This window comes from Anomaloglossus baeobatrachus, chromosome 5, assembly GCF_048569485.1.
Source record: "Anomaloglossus baeobatrachus isolate aAnoBae1 chromosome 5, aAnoBae1.hap1, whole genome shotgun sequence".
Lineage (NCBI taxonomy): Eukaryota > Metazoa > Chordata > Amphibia > Anura > Aromobatidae > Anomaloglossus > Anomaloglossus baeobatrachus.
This window is the reverse complement of record NC_134357.1, coordinates 575,927,575-575,945,503: the sequence shown is the minus strand read 5'-3', so window position 1 is coordinate 575,945,503 and position 17,929 is coordinate 575,927,575. Positions and strand designations below refer to the sequence as shown.

Here is a 17,929-nt window from a genome sequence, read left to right as displayed (position 1 = left end):
TCAGATTTATCATATAAACCTGAGGGAAATCTACTTTCCATATGAGAAATCCAGTGGATCTCATGTGCACTTACTTAATTGTGTTACCTAATCACCCCCACAATTCAGTCCATTAATTTTATCAATACCATAAACTTGCATATTTTTTGTATCACGACCATGTATTTCTAAAAAATGTCTGGAAACACCGGATAAAGAACATTTGTGTCATGCAATGTTTGGGTCTGCACACACCTGTGTGCACAGTGTTGTCGGATTCTGTTCACACCACAGAGCCTGACAAACAGCTGAGGCTTCTGTATTGTTCAGTCAGTCAGGCGTCGGCTTGTTCAGGTTCACTGATATTCAGCTCTGCAGGGGTTAATCCCTGCAGACTGGTGAGCAGGAACTAGGAGCTCTGGTTGCTAATTGCCATGTGCAGCTGCCTCCTCCCTATTTATAGCATGGCTTTCTTACTGTATGTGCAGATGATAGCTTCAGCATAAGCTCCAGCTATCCGAGTTCTGGTGGTTATCCTGGTAATGGTGGTGTGGTGGTGTGAGCGTTTCCCTGTTCTGCGTTACTTCCTCCCTGTTTTCATTGTTCCCCGATACACATATTGTGTCTCCTATGTGTTTTGCGTGCAGTGGGTAAGAGTTTACGTTCTCCCTTGTCCGTGTCATTTTGTGGGGTTTTGTCTTTGTGTTTTCTGGGACGCCCCAATGGTGTGGGAGAGGGGGGAGTCAGGGCCTGGACAGGAGTCAGGGTCACGCTGGGGGCTTGGACCTGGCTACCATCAAGCCTACCTCCAAGATAATGGACAACACAGGGTCTCTAGTGTGAGGGCCGGCCTAACGGGCCCCTGTCCTGTCATAACATACCCCGTGAAAATTTGTTTCGAGGTCGCATTTTGCACCATTCACATACTCTGATATATGGATTTTAAGTTTGCAAATAGTGAATCCAATATATTGGAGCTGGCACGCAATCCATGTCGCCAAATACACTACATGCGGAGTGCTGCAGTTTATATAATCATGAATGGTAAATGACCTACCTGTGGAAATGGATCGATAGGAATCAGCTTTGGACATACAGCTCAGACAAAAATTAAGAGACCACTGCAAAATTGTCAGTTTTTCGGATTTTTCTCTTTATAGGTTTATTTTTTGAGTAAAATGTAATTTTTTTATTCTATAAACTACTAACAACGTCTCCGAATTTCTAAGCAAAACATTTTGTATTTATTTTCTGAAAATGAGAAATGGTCAAAATAACAAATAATGCATTACTTTCAGACCTCAAATAATGCAAAGAAAATAAGTTCATAATCATTTAGAAACAACAATACTAATAATGTTTTACCCCAGGAAAAGTTCAGAAATCAATATTTTGTGGAATAAACATGATTTTTAAATCACAGCTTTCCTACATCTTGGAATGCTTTTCACCACTACTTTTGGGTGACCTTATGACACTCCTGGTGCAAAAATGTAAGCAGTTCTTCTTTGTTTCATGGCTTGTAACTATCCATCTTCCTCTTGATTACATTCTAAAGGTTTTCAATGGGGTTCAGGTCTGGAGATTGAGCTGGCCATTACAGGGTTTTCATGTGATGATCCTTCATCCACACATTGATTGACCTAGATGTGTGGCATTGTCGCGCCCAGGGATATGGGGTACTCGGTTTCTGGCAGTGTATATCAGGAGAATGTCACGGTGGTTGCCATTGCCCGGTTCCGTGCCCTGGGCCCATTTTGTAATGGGGATGTATTTACAAGGGATTAGGTTAGTGTTCATATGTGACCCCACTTGCGGTATTGCAGCCATAGGTATAGAGCCGCCGCTGCAGAATGTCATTACTTGGGCTGATGTTATTTGCAGCCTGGATGGTAGGCCCTCCGCAAGCAGGGCCGGGCCCCAGAGGGTAAGTGATGTGACGGGTACTAGAAGAAGGGAGTCCACACCAAAGTTCAGTGCAACTGGTTTTACTCACTGCTGGCTGGTAATAACTGGTTGCCCGAGGCCGGCTGGTTTCACATCCACGTCCCCTTCATTCCAGTGCCAGTTTGGTTCTCTGGTATCTTCGTCCCCTGCACTTGTCTCTGGTAAATGGGTCCTTGCGGTGGAGAGCAACTCGGGGTCCCCGTCCGATGGTTTGTCCACTTCTGTCCGCCTGACGGTAGCGTCAACCCTGTGGGGATGGAGTCATTGGTCCAGTCCCTGGTTCTCCCTTTGTTACTGAGTCTTTGGATTCTTAGAGTCAGCAAGGTCCTTGATGGTCCCCTTGCTGTGCAGGTGTTAACAGGTCGGCTTGGAGCTTTTTCCTGTCCTAGGGTCCTGTACCCCATCGGTGAGTAGTTCTGGGAGTACTCCATCAGCAACCACTCTCCTGGGTACCAGGTCACCGTTAACCCAAGTCAGGACATCTCCTCTCACTCTGTCACTTGTCTGCTCCCTTTCACTGCAGACTCTGTCTGACTACTGTCTCCCTTCAGACTCTCTCCAGACTCTCATCTTTCTGTGTTCTGACTTCTCTGTCCTCAGTCCACACCTCCCACCTGGTCAACTAGTGGACTGCACTGGCTCCACCTCTAGGCGGCCATCCATTGGTCCGACCCTAGCTAGTACCATTATATGGGGGATTGTTGGTGAAAACTGAGATTACCTGGGTTTTTGGTGTTACCGCCACTGGATCTCCGGGTACCTAAGGGGGTAGGCCCCACATCCTTGTGGAGATGCAGAACCTTGTAGCACACTGAGGGCTTCAGGGGCGCTATATTCCCCCTTGGTTAATTCCAGCACGTCCTTGGGCTGCAAGTGAAACTGTTTACACTTTTTATTTTCAACAAGTAAACATAAACAGGTCTTCCCACGCAGAAGAGGATCAATCTTTAACTGTTGCAACAACTGGAGCACCCCTCTCTTCACCCACCACCCCAAGGTCCTGGTCCCAGAACCCTGTAAGGAGGCAGGTCACCAGTTGCACTGGTGACCAGGTCTCGACCACCTCTGCCACAGACCTTTCCTGCACCCGCCCTCTCCTGGTGGTGGTGTCCATTAGGGTCCACTGGTAGGGCGTACTCTGGTGGTGCACTACTGGTGCAACTATTTACAATCACAAGAGTTTGTGTTGGCTGCTTCCAGTCCTGCAGCCTGGGTCTATTTTTATCAAAAATATAAAAACTGGTAAACTTTCTCTAGTGTCCATGTTTCAAAAATAGTCAATAATTCAAAACGGCAGTTTTAAATCACATTTATATTTTTAAACTTTTGAGCCCACACCATTAACTGGAACAGTCAACAATAAGAAACTGGTAGCATAGCAGGTCATGGCTACCAGGGGGTTGGAAAGGGGCCATCAGGTTCACTTGGCCTCCTGGGATCAGCACTTAGGGTCTGTGTGCACTGGTCCCGTGCTCCTGCATTGCCTCCTGGTGGCAGCTTAGGGACTGGTGCTGCAGTGGAAACTGAAGTGGGTGCTATAGTGGGAGCGGGGGGATGGCTTTTCTGCAAGAACCTCCACATCAAGGGCATACCAGCACAGCTTTCCATAATGCCGGGTGTAGGCAACCTTGTCACCAACATGTGGATCCCGGTCAGGGTGTCCTTTGGGGAGATGGGGGTCTCACATCCCGGCGGGAAATGAACACTCCCTCCTTCAGGCCGGGCTCCGCAATTAAACCCTATCCCCTTTTTGATGCTAAAAAGTTCCACAACACCCTGGTACATCAGGCCCCGGGCGCGATAGGTAGCGAGCTGCAGGTCTCTGGCCTCTGCCTGCATCCGCCGCCCCTGCCGCTGTTCCCGTACCCAGGCCAACTGGGTGATAATAGCCTGGCAGCTTCCGTGGATGTCCTCTTCGACGTGAGCCTACTCCCGGGTGATGACCGCTGCTTTTTTTGCTTGGTCTGATGAGTCAAAATTTGAGATCTTTGGATACAACCACCGTGTCTTTATGCGACGCAGAAAAGGTGAACCGATGGACTCTACATGCCTGGTTCCCACCGTGAAGCATGGAGGAGGAGGTGTGATGGTGTGGGGGTGCTTTGCTGCTGACACTGTTGGGGATTTATTCAAATTTTAAGGCATACTGAACCAGCATGGCTACCACAGCATCTTGCAGCGGCATGCTATTCCATCCGGTTTGCGTTTAGTTGGACCATCATTTATTTTTCAACAGGACGAGCCCAAACACACAACCAGGCTGTGTAAGGGCTATTTGACTAAGAAGGCGAGTGATGGGGTGCTACGCGAGATGATCTGGCCTCAACAGCCACCAGACCTGAACCCAATCGAGATGGTTTGGGGTGAGCTGGACTGCAGAGTGAAGGTAAAATGGCCAACAAGTGCTAAGCATCTTTGGGAACTCCTTCAAAACTACTGGAAGACCATTTCTGGTGACTACCTCTTGAAACTCATCAAGAGAATGCCAAGAGTGTGCAAAGCAGTAATCAAAGCAAAAGGTGGCTACTCTGAAGAACCTAGAATATAAGACATTTTCAGTTGTTTCACACTTTTTTTGGTATTTCATTCCACGTGTTAATTCATAGTTGTGATGCCTTCAATGTGAATCTACAATTTTCAAAGTTATGAGAATAAAGAAAACTCTTTGAATGAGAAGGTGTGTCCAAACTTTTGGTCAGTACTGTATACAGTATATACCAATACTCATTAATGCAGTGTGATATATATATGTGACACCTGCTTTGGGAGCGATCTATAGTGTTCCACCCACATTCACCTCTACAGATGCTGCTTCTTTGGTTGAACTGGAGAATACTACAATTCCCAAAGTGCCTTGCAAATCTGGGGGAGGAGGAAACAGGACGGAGGGGTGGAAGGAAGCTGAGTCATCTTGGAGGCGGGAAGCTGCAACTCTGTGTGAGGAGAGACCGTCTAAGAAAGTGACAGGAGGCACCATTAGCAGTAGCTGCGGCCTTCCAGGTTTACCACGCCGAAGAAGGATTTTGCCTGCTGTACCAACTCCCTCCCAGACATTGAATCCAGACGCCCCAGTGTGGAATAGTCTGAGAGAACAGACCTGCTGCAGACAGAAGTGAGTAGGACATTGCTGTGACTTGTAGTTCTACAGTTTGAGAAGTGTGCTGGAGCAAATTACAAGGCCTTGCTAGAGAGGACTTTTGACTGCACTAACTGGGAGTTTGTATAGGACCAGCCCTGGGGAAATACTGCCTTCATTACTTTAAGTGCACCAACGTACTGCAAGCGCGCCGACATCCGCGGCAACTGGGGCCCCAATTTGGGACTGTGTCAATTGTGAGGCTGCAGCTGTTAGTTGGTAGATTGTAAGTAGTCAGCAGAGTGTGTGGTGTAGGTTAAAGAGGAAGCATTACCCCTAACCTTCAGGTCTATTACAAAGAGCCCCTCCTGCATTTTTGTAGAATACTGCATAACAATACCTGTCGTTTCACTGTTATTTGCTTTTTTCCCTGCAATTACCATTGTCATCCTCCTGCAAATAAACCTGTTAAGATTTCTAACCTCAGTTATTATGAGTGTGTACGGAGCGTGGGTAGGGGTTTCCTGAGTCGACCCCTAGCAGAAGACAAAGACCCTTCTGCATTCCACTAGAGCTCCTAGCAAGATTCGGGTGGAAGCACTGCGTCATATCAAGGTGAGAACTACCGAACACCCTGCCCCAGCGGCAAATTAAAGGGGTGTTACAGTTGAGGCACTGCTGAGATCGATCAAGACAGGTATCGCTGACATGGAGGCTTTAACTGAAGCACAGGTGTCCACATGGTGTGGGGAAAGAAGTATACTTGAAGAACACAGTTTTGCAGTATGCGGTGAACTCTCCAAGGTACCGGATGAAGAAGTACTGAAGATTGTGAACCAAGTTCATGGAGTTGTCCATCCCAGAGTGGTTGACAGAAGGACTGATGAAGGGAGTCCATTATCAGCAGCTCTAATCACTACTGAGGGGACACTAGATAAAGGGTACTTTCCATCTGTCATAGCTGTGCCATTAAAACATGGACCACATTGGAAGATCACCTGGCCTGTGAGGTCCGAAGCAGGGACATCATCTTCGGGTGCAAGTTCACAGCCTAGGAGATCTAGTCGATGTCTACCTTCCACTCCTACTCGGGACAAATCTGAAGAAACAACCATGATGGTTGACGTGGTAGTGGCAGCCATGGAGAAGTTAGTCACCCAGTTTACAAAATTACAACCTGAAGGGGCCTACCGTCGTCTGAGAACCTTCTCGGGTGTCACTCCTGTCCCAGCTGGTGAAGAAGGGTATGACACGTGGAGGGATGTTACTCTGCAATATCTGGAAGAATGGCAGTGTACTGCTGCAGTGAAGAAGCAGAGAATTGTGGAGAGTCTGAAGGGGCCTGCTATGGAAGTGGTGCAGGCTGCTTGGAGAAGTCAGTCAGAGACAACTTCTAAAGATTACATGACTGCTCTTGAAGATGCTTTTGGATCCCCAGAGGATGCCACTGATCTCCTTTATCAACTCCGCACCACCTATCAAAACTCTGGTAAGAAGATGTCAGATTATCTTTATCGATTGGACAAATTGGTGCATAGGGTCGTATCCAAGGGGGGACTTAGGCCCGAACAAGTTGATCAGTGTCGTTTAGAACAAGTGCTCCGAGGAGCTCTGACTCACGATCCCATTGCTCAACGACTGAGGTGTTGCGACAAAGGGCAGATTCCCCGTTCTTTCCATCAGTTGCTTAAAGAAGTCAGACAAGAGGAAGCTCTCCTGGCCGCCAGAGAACAAGTGACCCAGCGAGTGGCTGCTGCCCCTGTACATCTTGAATCCAGCCATCGAGAGGGAGAGTTCTTGAAGTTCATTGAGAGGCAAGGGGAACAGCTGGCCCAACTTCTAGCTGCCCAGGCTCTGAAGGTTGACCAGCTAAAGCAAATTGTTGAGACAGCTGTCAAGAGTCAAAGACCGCCTTTGCAAGTGGCAAGTGATGACCACAGTCTGGTAGAAGATACAAAGCCAGAAGAATGTTTTGTCTGTGGGAGCACCCATCATATGGCTCGCCAGTGTCCGAAGAGGTGGAATTTGAAGAGATCTCGGGACCCCCCACCTAACAAGAAGGGGCAGACGGGAAACAGGAAAGGGGGCCAGTAGAGTCCTATACTGGCCCCCCTTCAAAATCAGAGGTATATTCTACTGCTCCATCTAACCCTGTCCAGTCAGAGCAATTTCCTAAAGGTCTCGTAGGACCAGCACCACATGTACCGGCCTGTATCAATGGGCAGCCATGCACTGTATTACTGGATAGTGGTTCACAAGTGTCCATCATTTTTGAGAAGTGGTACAGAAAATACTTGCCAGACGTGCCCTTGCAACCCCTATCTGGACTTGTAGTCTGGGGTTTGAGTGAAAACAGTTACCCCTACAAAGGATACGTGGCTGTCACACTACGATTCCCAGAGACTATAGCTGGGGTGGAAAGAGAGGTTCCCATCATTGCATTAGTCTGTCCAGACACTGATGAAGACCGGGAAACAGTGCCTGCCATAGTAGGGACAAATGCCAACCTATTCCGTACTCTTGCTCAGTGGTGTCGCGAAATTGCAGGTAATAGATACTCGCAGGCCCTCACAATCCATCCTGTCTGTTTGGCTGCTTATGAGAAGAAAGAGGAAGAGGAAAGGAAGGAACTACGTCCTGAACATTTTGACCTCTGTTTTGAAGGTAGTGATCTGAAGGAGGAAAAGCAGTCAGTGATAATTTGTATGATGAAGCATGCCGGAACCTTCTCATTGGGTGATTGGGACCTGGGCCTTGCAAGAGGAGTGGAGCATCACATCCGGCTGATTGATGAGAAGCCATTTCGAGAAAGATCCCGACGATTAGCTCCCGCCGATGTGGAGGATGTTCGAAAGCATTTACGGGGTTTACTGGACACTGGAGTCATAATAGAGTCCAACAGCCCATACGCATCTCCGATAGTGATTGCTCGGAAGAAGAATGGAGCTATTAGGATGTGTGTGGATTATCGCACCCTGAACAAACGCACTGTGCCTGATCAGTATACTGTGCCCAAGATTGACGAAGCTTTAGATTGCCTGCAGGGAAGCCAGTGGTTTTCTGTGTTAGATCTTCGGAGTGGATATTACCAGATATCCATGAGCAAGGAGGATCAGGAGAAGACTGCTTTCATTTGCCCTATCGGTTTCTATGAGTTTCAACGGATGCCGCAAGGAGTGACCGGTGCCCCTGCTACTTTCCAGAGATGTATGGACAAGGTGATGGGAGACATGAACTTTCGTGAGGTCCTGGTTTACCTGGATGATCTGATTGTATTTGGCCACACCTTGGAAGAGCACAACCTGAGGTTATTTAAGGTGTTGGACCGGCTAGAGGAAGCTGGGTTAAAACTATCCCTCGACAAGTGCCTGTTCTGCCAGAAATCTGTGAAGTATGTAGGACACATTGTCAGCCGAGAAGGAATCTCCACGGATCCAGCCAAAATAGAAGCTGTGATGGAGTGGCCCAAACCCACCAAATTGGGGGAGCTTAGATCTTTTCTAGGTTTCAGCGGGTACTACAGAAGATTTGTGCCACAATATTCCAAGATCGCAAAGCCATTGACAGCCCTCACTCAAGGGTATCCCCCACCTCGAGGGACAGCTCGCTCCAAGAAACCTGCAACAAAAACCTACTTCAAGGTGAATGAGCCTTTCGGAGAGAGATGGACATCAGAGTGTGATGAAGCCTTTGAGAAACTCAAGTACTGCTTGACCCAGGCACCTGTACTGGCCTATGCAGACCCCAACAAGCCATACGTACTTCATGTGGATGCTTCTTTTGATGGACTTGGAGCAGTCTTATACCAGGAGCACTATGGCGTCCTGCGGCCAGTCTACTACATCAGTCGTGGATTGTCTCCGAGTGAGCGCAATTACCCAGCACATAAACTGGAGTTCTTGGCCTTGAAATGGGCTGTGGTGGACAAGCTGCATGACCACCTCTATGGAGTGCATTTCCAAGTTCATACTGACAACAATCCACTGACCTATGTGAGGACTACAGCAAAGCTGGATGCTACTGGCCATAGATGGCTCGCCGCGCTAGCTATATATGATTTCAGCCTGAAGTACCGACCTGGTGCCATCAACATCGATGCAGATGCTCTGTCCCGCCTGCCCAGGCAGATGGTGAATGAAGAAGAAGAAGCCTGGATTGAGGTTCCAGCCCCAGAGGTGAAAGCTATGTGTCATCGACATCAAGGAAGGATTGCTCAATCAGGGGGCTGTGCTACCTTCTTAGGGGCTCCAGAGGAAGCTCTTCCACTATTGTTCTGTCAACTGACCAACGCTGATGCCGGCTCCCTGCCTCAACTGACTCAAAACCAGATTGAAAAGGCTCAACAGGAAGATCCTTGTGTGGGAGTTGTTCGATGGTGGGTGAAAAGGGGCCAAAAGCCTGAGAGGAATGCTCTGAAGACACAAGAGTCTGTTCTCTTGACCCGACAGTTAGACTTTCTGGTGGTGAAAAATGGATTGCTGCACCGCGAGGTCAAACGCCAAAATCGAGAAGTTCGTGTCCAGTTGGTGCTTCCTGCTCAGTTCCGTGAGATGGTCATAAGGGCACTGCATGATGATCATGGACACCTTGGGGTGGAAAAGACCACCAGCCTCATAGCAGATCGGTTCTATTGGCCAAAGATGGAAGCTGACATTGAACAATACTGTAAATCTTGTAAGCGGTGTATCCTAAGGAAAACCTTACCTTCTCGGTCCGCCCCCCTTGTCAACATAACCAGTGATGGCCCCCTTGATTTAGTGTGTATCGACTTCCTTTACATTGAGCCTGATGAAGGAAACGTCAGCAACGTTCTAGTGGTCACTGATCATTTCACAAGATATGCTCAAGCTTACACCACTAGAGATCAGAAGGCAACCACTGTGGCTAAAACCTTGTGGGAGAAATTCTTTGTGCATTATGGGCTGCCAGCACGCATCCATTCTGACCAAGGGAGAGATTTTGAGAGTCGGCTAATTAAGGAGTTGTGTGAGGTTTGTGGGATCAAGAAGTCCAGGACCACACCATTTCATCCGCAAGGAGACCCTCAGCCTGAAAGATTCAACCGTACCCTTCTTAACATGCTGGGCACTTTGGATTCAAAACAGAAAGGAAGGTGGAGTCGACACATAAGTCAATTAGTTCACGCCTACAACTGCACCAAAAATGAGTCAACAGGGTACTCGCCCTACTTCCTCATGTTTGGAAGGGAAGCCAGACTACCTGTGGATATTAGTTTTGGAGTGTCCCCTGGCAATTCATCTGGGAAGAACTACCTGAAGTATGTGTCACAGCTGAAGGAACAATTAAAGGAGGCCTACAAGTTGGCTGATGAGGCCTCTGGTCGATCCGGGAGGCGAAACAAAATGTACTACGACCGCAGAGTCCGGGACCAAGTCCTGCAACCTGGAGATAGGGTCCTCATCCGTCAGTTGGGCCTCCATGGAAAACACAAGCTTTCTGATCGATGGCGTTCAGAACCTTATGTGGTGGTAGAGAAGTTGCATGGCATCCCAGTCTACAGAGTGAAGCCTGAGAAAGGCGGGGGGGGGGTGTTAAGACCTATCATCGTCCGCATTTGCTACCTATAGGACAGAATGTCCGATTCCAGTCGCCACAACGCACCGAAGCCCATGCAACCACCCGATCTCACCGAAGGAGTCTTCGGCCGCCGCAAGCAACCCATCCTGTGGTCCCTCCTGAAGGTAGTGAGAGTGATTCCAGTGATGAATGTGGACCATGCTTCAGATGGACAAGTGACCCAGGCTCTGTAATTCTAGATCATACAGACCAACCAGCTGAAGAAGTGTTCCAAGACGAGTGTGGTCCGGCACCAAACCCATGTTGCGATCAGTCGGGGGAGAGTTTAGAAAATGCAGAGCTGCCAAGTGAAGAGGTTGCTGTCATAGAGCCTGAAAGTCAAGAGCTAGGGGTCGATGAGGGGGTCCCTGTCCCTGCCGTGCACACTCGTCCAAAACGGGACATTAGACCCCCCATGATGCTGACATATGACCAGATGGGGCAAGTCACTGAGGTTCCTAGAGTAGTACACCCCTATTCCAACTATGCGTGGCCCTATTTCCCCCCTACAGCTATGTGGCCTGTTAGTGATTTGGGTGTAACTAGTTGTGGTGTTAGTCAGGATGCTTTAACACAAAATTTCCTTCCAGGTGGTGAGTCTTCATTTTGTGCTTGGGAGCCTACAGCAACTCACCAGGGGGAGAGTGTGACACCTGCTTTGGGAGCAATCTATAGTGTTCCACCCACATTCACCTCTACAGATGCTGCTTCTTTGGTTGAACTGGAGAATACTACAATTCCCAAAGTGCCTTGCAAATCTGGGGGAGGAGGAAACAGGACGGAGGGGTGGAAGGAAGCTGAGTCATCTTGGAGGCGGGAAGCTGCAACTCTGTGTAAGGAGAGACCGTCTAAGAAAGTGACAGGAGGCACCATTAGCAGTAGCTGCGGCCTTCCAGGTTTACCACGCCGAAGAAGGATTTTGCCTGCTGTACCAACTCCCTCCCAGACATTGAATCCAGACGCCCCAGTGTGGAATAGTCTGAGAGAACAGACCTGCTGCAGACAGAAGTGAGTAGGACATTGCTGTGACTTGTAGTTCTACAGTTTGAGAAGTGTGCTGGAGCAAATTACAAGGCCTTGCTAGAGAGGACTTTTGACTGCACTAACTGGGAGTTTGCATAGGACCAGCCCTGGGGAAATACTGCCTTCATTACTTTAAGTGCACCAACGTACTGCAAGCGCGCCGACATCCGCGGCAACTGGGGCCCCAATTTGGGACTGTGTCAATTGTGAGGCTGCAGCTGTTAGTTGGTAGATTGTAAGTAGTCAGCAGAGTGTGTGGTGTAGGTTAAAGAGGAAGCATTACCCCTAACCTTCAGGTCTATTACAAAGAGCCCCTCCTGCATTTTTGTAGAATACTGCATAACAATACCTGTCGTTTCACTGTTATTTGCTTTTTTCCCTGCAATTACCATTGTCATCCTCCTGCAAATAAACCTGTTAAGATTTCTAACCTCAGTTATTGTGAGTGTGTACGGAGCGTGGGTAGGGGTTTCCCGAGTCGACCCCTAGCAGAAGACAAAGACCCTTCTGCATTCCACTAGAGCTCCTAGCAAGATTCGGGTGGAGGCACTGCGTCATATCAAGGTGAGAACTACCGAACACCCTGCCCCAGCGGCAAATTAAAGGGGTGTTACATATATATATATATATATATATATATATATATATATATATTTATATATGTATATATATATATATATATATATATATATATATATATATATATATATATATATATATATATATATATATATATATACATATATATACCAATACTCGTTATGCAGTGTGATATGTATATACACCAATACTCCTTATGCTGTGTTATATGTATAAATGTAGCGCCCATGAACAAATCAGGGTGCTACAAGGTTCTGCATCCCCACAAGGATGCAGGGCCTACCCCCTTAGGGAACCAGAACCCTAGTGCCGGTAACACCAAGAACCCAGGTAATCCCAGTTTTCCCCAACAAATCCCCCATATAATGGTACCCAGCTAGGGTGGGACCTATGGATGGCCACCTAGAGGTGGAGCCAATCCAGTCCACTAGTTGACCAGGTAGGAGGGGCAGACTGTGGAGGGTAGTCAGTGAGAGTGGAGACAGTGAAGGTGAAAAGTGTGACTGAGCAACGTCCTGATTCGGGTTAACGGTGACCTGGTACCCAGGAGAGGTGGTTGCTGGTGTAGTACGGTGGAGTACTCCCGGAACTACGCACCTACGGGGTACAGGACCCTAGGACAGGAAATAGCTTCAAGCCGACCTGTTAACACCTGCACAGCAAGGGGACCATCAGAGACCTCTCTGACTCTAAAGAATCCGAAGAGTCAGTAGCAAAGGGAGAACCGGGGACAGGACCAGAGACTCCAACCCCACAGGTTCACGCTACTGTCAGGTGGACAGAGGTGGACAAACCACAGACCGGGGATCCCCAGTGTTCCATACCACGGGGACCCACTTACCAGAGACAGGTGCAGGGGAAGAAGGTACCAGAGAACCAGACTGCCACTGAGACGAAAGGGACCTGGAGGCAAAACCAGCCGGCCTCGGACAACCAGTTAACATCCAAGTGAGTAAACCAGTTGCATTGAATACCTGACGGACTCCTTCTTTCGACACTCGCCGCACCATACACCCGCTGAGGCAATACCCTACTTGCAGAGGGACTACCATACTAGCTGCTTATACCATCAGCCCCAGTAAGGACACTCTGCAGCGGCGGCTCCCTACACTTAGCCGCAACACCGCAAGTGGTGTCACAAATATTTTTATTCACAAATCCCCTGTAAATATCCCCATTACAAAAAGGGCCCAGTGCATGGAACGAGGTAACGGCCACCATCGTCACCATCCCCAGGACGTACACTACCCGGAACCAAGTACCCCATATCCCTGGGTGCTACATATACACCAATACTTGTTATGTAGTGTGATATGTATTTAAACCAATACTTGTTATGCAGTGTGATATGTACAGTATATACACCAATACTTGTTATGCAGTGTAATATGTATATACACCAATTCTCGTTATGCAGTGTGATATGTATGCGTTGTATCTGTCGCATGTGTTAGATATACTTAGAAGGATTTTGCCATGTATAATGAGTCTGCTGATATGACTGTCTGTTACAGCCGATATGTTATACGTCAATATACACTGTGTGCAGACTTATTTGTCAAATTAGTATTTTGATCACATGATAATTTTTATACATGTTGTCCTACTCCAAGCTGAGAGCCAAATACCAATTAAGTAAATAAGGTGATGTGCGTCTCTGTAATGAGAAGGGGTGTGGTGTAATGACATCAACACCCTATATAAGGGGTGCATAATTATTAGGCAACTTCCTTTCCTTTGGCAAAATGGGTCAGAAGAGAGATTTGACGGGCTCTGAAAAGTCCAAAATTGTGAGATGTCTTGCAGAGGGATGCAGCAGTCTTGAAATTGCAAAACCTTTGAAGCGTGATCACCGAACAATCAAGCATTTCATGGCAAATAGCCTACAGGGTCGCAAGAAGCGTGTTGGGCAAAAAAGGCGCAAAATAACTGCCCATGAATTGAGGAAAATCAAGCGTGAAGCTGCCAAGATGCCATTTGCCACCAGTTTGGCCATATTTCAGAGCTGCAACGTTACTGGGTTATCAAAAAGCACAAGGTGTGCCATACTCAGGGACATGGCCAAGGTAAGGAAGGCTGAAAAACGACCACCTTTGAACAAGAAACATAAGAGAAAATGTCAAGATTGGGCCAAGACATATCTTAAGACTGATTTTTCAAAGGTTTTATGGACTGATGAAATGAGAGTGACTCTTGATGGGCCAGATGGATGGTCCAGAGGCTGGATCAGTAAAGGGCAGAGAGCTCCACTCCGACTCAGACACCAGCAAGGTGGAGGTGGGGTACTGGTATGGGCTGTTATTGTCAAAGATGAACTTGTGAGACCTTTTCAGGTTGAGGATGGAGTGAAGCTCAACTTTCAGACTTCTTCAAGCAGTGGTACAGGAAGAAGTCGGTATCGTTCAAGAAAAACATGATTTTCATGCAGAACAATGCTCCATCACATGCATCCAATTACTCCACAGCGTGGCTGGCCAGTAAAGGTCTAAAAGATGAAAAAATAATGACATGGCCCCCTTGTTCACCTGATCTGAACCCATATAGAACCTGTGGTCCCTCAGATGAACTTGTGCGACCTTTTCGGGTTGAGGATGGAGTGAAGCACAACTCCTAGACCTACTGCCAGTTTCTGGGAAGACGTCTTCCAGCAGTGGTACAAAAAGATGTCGGTATCGTTTAAGAAAAACATAATTTTCATGCAGGACAATGCTCCATCACATGCATCCAACTACTCCACAGCGTGGCTGGCCAGTAAAGGTCTAAAAGATGAAAAATAATAACATGGCCCCCTTGTTCACCTGATCTGAACCCCATAGAAAACCTGTGGTCTCTCATAAAATATAAGATCTACAGGGAGGAAAACAGTACACCTCTCGGAACAGTGTCTGGGAGGCTGTGGTGGCTGCTGCACACAATGTTGATCTTAAACAGATCATGAAACTGACAGAATCTATGGATGGTAGGCTGCTGAGTATCATCATAAAGAAAGGTGGCTATATTGGTCACTACTTTTTTGGGGTTTTGTTTTTGCATGTCAGAAATGTTTATTTCTAAATTTTGTGCAGTTATATTGGTTTACCTGGTGAAAATAAACAATTGAGATGGGAATATATTTGGTTTTTATTAAGTTGCCTAAAAATTCTGCACAGTAATAGTTACCTGCACAAACAAATATCCTCCTAAGATAGCCAAATCTTAAAAAAAAACCCACTCCAACTTCCGAAAATATTATGCTTTGATATTTAAACGTTTTTTGGGTCGATTGAGAACATAGTTGTTGATCAATAATAACAAAAATCCTTTAAAATACAACTTGCCTAATAATTCTGCACTCAGTGTATTCACAACATGAAAATAACATTTTCCACATTCAGAACATAAAAATGGTTTATTTTGTGTGATTTTTTTGATGGTAAACAAGATGTGATTTCCTAGTAAAACATTCACCACATTCTGGGCATGAAAACGGCTTCTCCCCTGTGTGAGTTTTCTGATGTCTATCAAGGTTTGATTTGCAGATAAAACATTTCCCACACTCTGAACATGAAAATGGCTTCTCCCCTATGTGAATTTTCTGATGTTTAACAAGGTCTGATTTCCGAATAAAACATTTCCCACACTCTGAACATGAAAATGGCTTCTCCCCTGTGTGAGATCTTTGATGACTAACAAGATCTGATTTCTGAATAAAACTTTTCACACACTCTGAACATGAAAATGACTTTTCCCCTGTGTGAATTTTCTGATGTTTAACAAGGTCTGATTTCTGAATAAAACATTTCCCACACTCTGAACATGAAAATGGCTTCTCCCCTGTGTGAGATATTTGATGGCAAACAAGATGTGTTTTCTGAATAAAACATTTCCCACATTCTGAACATGAAAATGGCTTCTCCCCTGTGTGAATTTTCTGATGTTTAACAAGGTCTGATTTCCGAATAAAACATTTCCCACACTCTGAGCATGAAAATGGCTTCTCCCCTGTGTGAGATTTTTGATGCCAAACAAGATGTGATTTCTTAATAAAACATTTCCCACACTCTGAGCATGAAAATGGCTTCTCCCCTGTGTGAATTCTTTGATGTGTAACAAGGTCCAATTTCCGAATAAAACATTTCTCACACTCTGTACATGAAAATGGTTTCTCCCTTGTAGGAGCCGTTTTATGTCCCACATCTCTTCTGTAATGTTTATTTTGCTGACAATGCTGTGATAAATCAGAATTTTGGACTTGTTTGAAAAGATCAGATGATGAAGCTTTCCGAGGAAGTACTGGAGGTATATTTGGAACAACAGCATGCTCTTCATATGTATCATGTGTAATAGTTTGATCATCTATTTTAAATTCTGAAGATATTAGAGGTCCATTTGAACTCCTGATACAGTCATCGGCTAAAAATAAACACAATGTTATTATTTTTTAATGATATAATTTGGAAAGTAGATTTATATTTTTAAACCATAACATCAGCAAGATGGGCTGCAGTATGTACATCGCCCAGGCCAAAAACTAGTACTCTACCAGGATACAGCTAAACCCCCACAAAAGTGGAAGCATCACAGGTGCAGGTGGAGCAAATCACACACACACCTCCATGGAATTGAGGGGGGAGACTGCTAGATGATAAAACTGCACCAGTGATGCTTCCACTTTAGTGGGGGTTTAGCTGTATCCTGGTAGAGTACTAGTTTTTGGCTTGGGCGATGTACACACTGCAGCCCATCTTGCTGTAAGTATTACTTAATTTTTGGAGGATATGTTCCTCTTTTTCTTGCTATTTTTATATTTAGTGTAGGAATCTACAAGCATGAGGTCCCGTGATGAGGGTTGTAGGCTTACGTTTTATGGCCATAAATACCAATAAAAACCTCATATTTTTTTGTACAGGATACAGCCAGGCCCCTTTCTGTTGGGCCTTGCATTGTAGAGTGTCTGTCCGTGCATGATACACAGTGGGGTACGGCTTGGCAGCCCGACTGATCTAATAGTATGGGCGTCACCTAATAGGCTGTGGGTTTGTGACTGTGTTATCTGCATGTGTGAACAGCGCTCTATGCAAGCCACTAGTGTGCAGTTTCATCATCTAGCAGTCTCCCCCCTCCATTCCATGGAGGTGTGTGTGTGTGATTTGCTCCTCCTGCACCTGTGATGCTTCCACTTTAGTGGGGGTTTAGCTGTATCCTGGTAGAGTACTAGTTTTTGGCCTGGGGATGTACACACTGCAGCCCATCTTGCTGTAAGTATTAATTAATTTTTGGAGGATATGCTCCTCTTTTTTTTGCTATTTTTATAAACCATAACATCAGAAATAAAATTAGGAAACAAATTATTCTGAATCTGTTTTCCAATTTCGAGATCTAAGAGTTACATCTTCGTTAATTCGGATCTCCCATTCCTAACACAAGTTCTCTGGAATGTGCTATAAAATATAATCTGATTGATTGTCGCAATGTGACTGCAGGATAATGAGGGACAAGGAGATCCTATACTTTCCCTCATGCTAGGAGACTTTAGGCTATCCCTAACCTCTGGATTACCCCTGAACGTGGAAGGAAGGGGCAGGAGTATGATGGAAATACAGATTAAGACAGACGGGAAAACCAGAATTCAGACACACTGCAAACTCTCAAAAATAAACAGTGAAAGACTAAGGAGAAAAGCAAGAGCAGGAAGGCAGAAACAAAAAGACAACAAGGGTTAACACCACAACTGCTCACAGCAATAAT

At 46.2% G+C, this 17,929-nt stretch overlaps 1 protein-coding gene across 1 annotated transcript in view; it reads right to left on the bottom strand.

Moving 5' to 3' along the window:
- LOC142313098 (uncharacterized) overlaps window positions 1–17,929 on the bottom strand; it is a 131,331-nt gene that overhangs the window by 94,952 nt on the left and 18,450 nt on the right. The window contains 1 exon segment of the mRNA XM_075352083.1: window positions 15,603–16,594. Coding sequence (XP_075208198.1) covers window positions 15,603–16,594 — 992 coding nt within the window.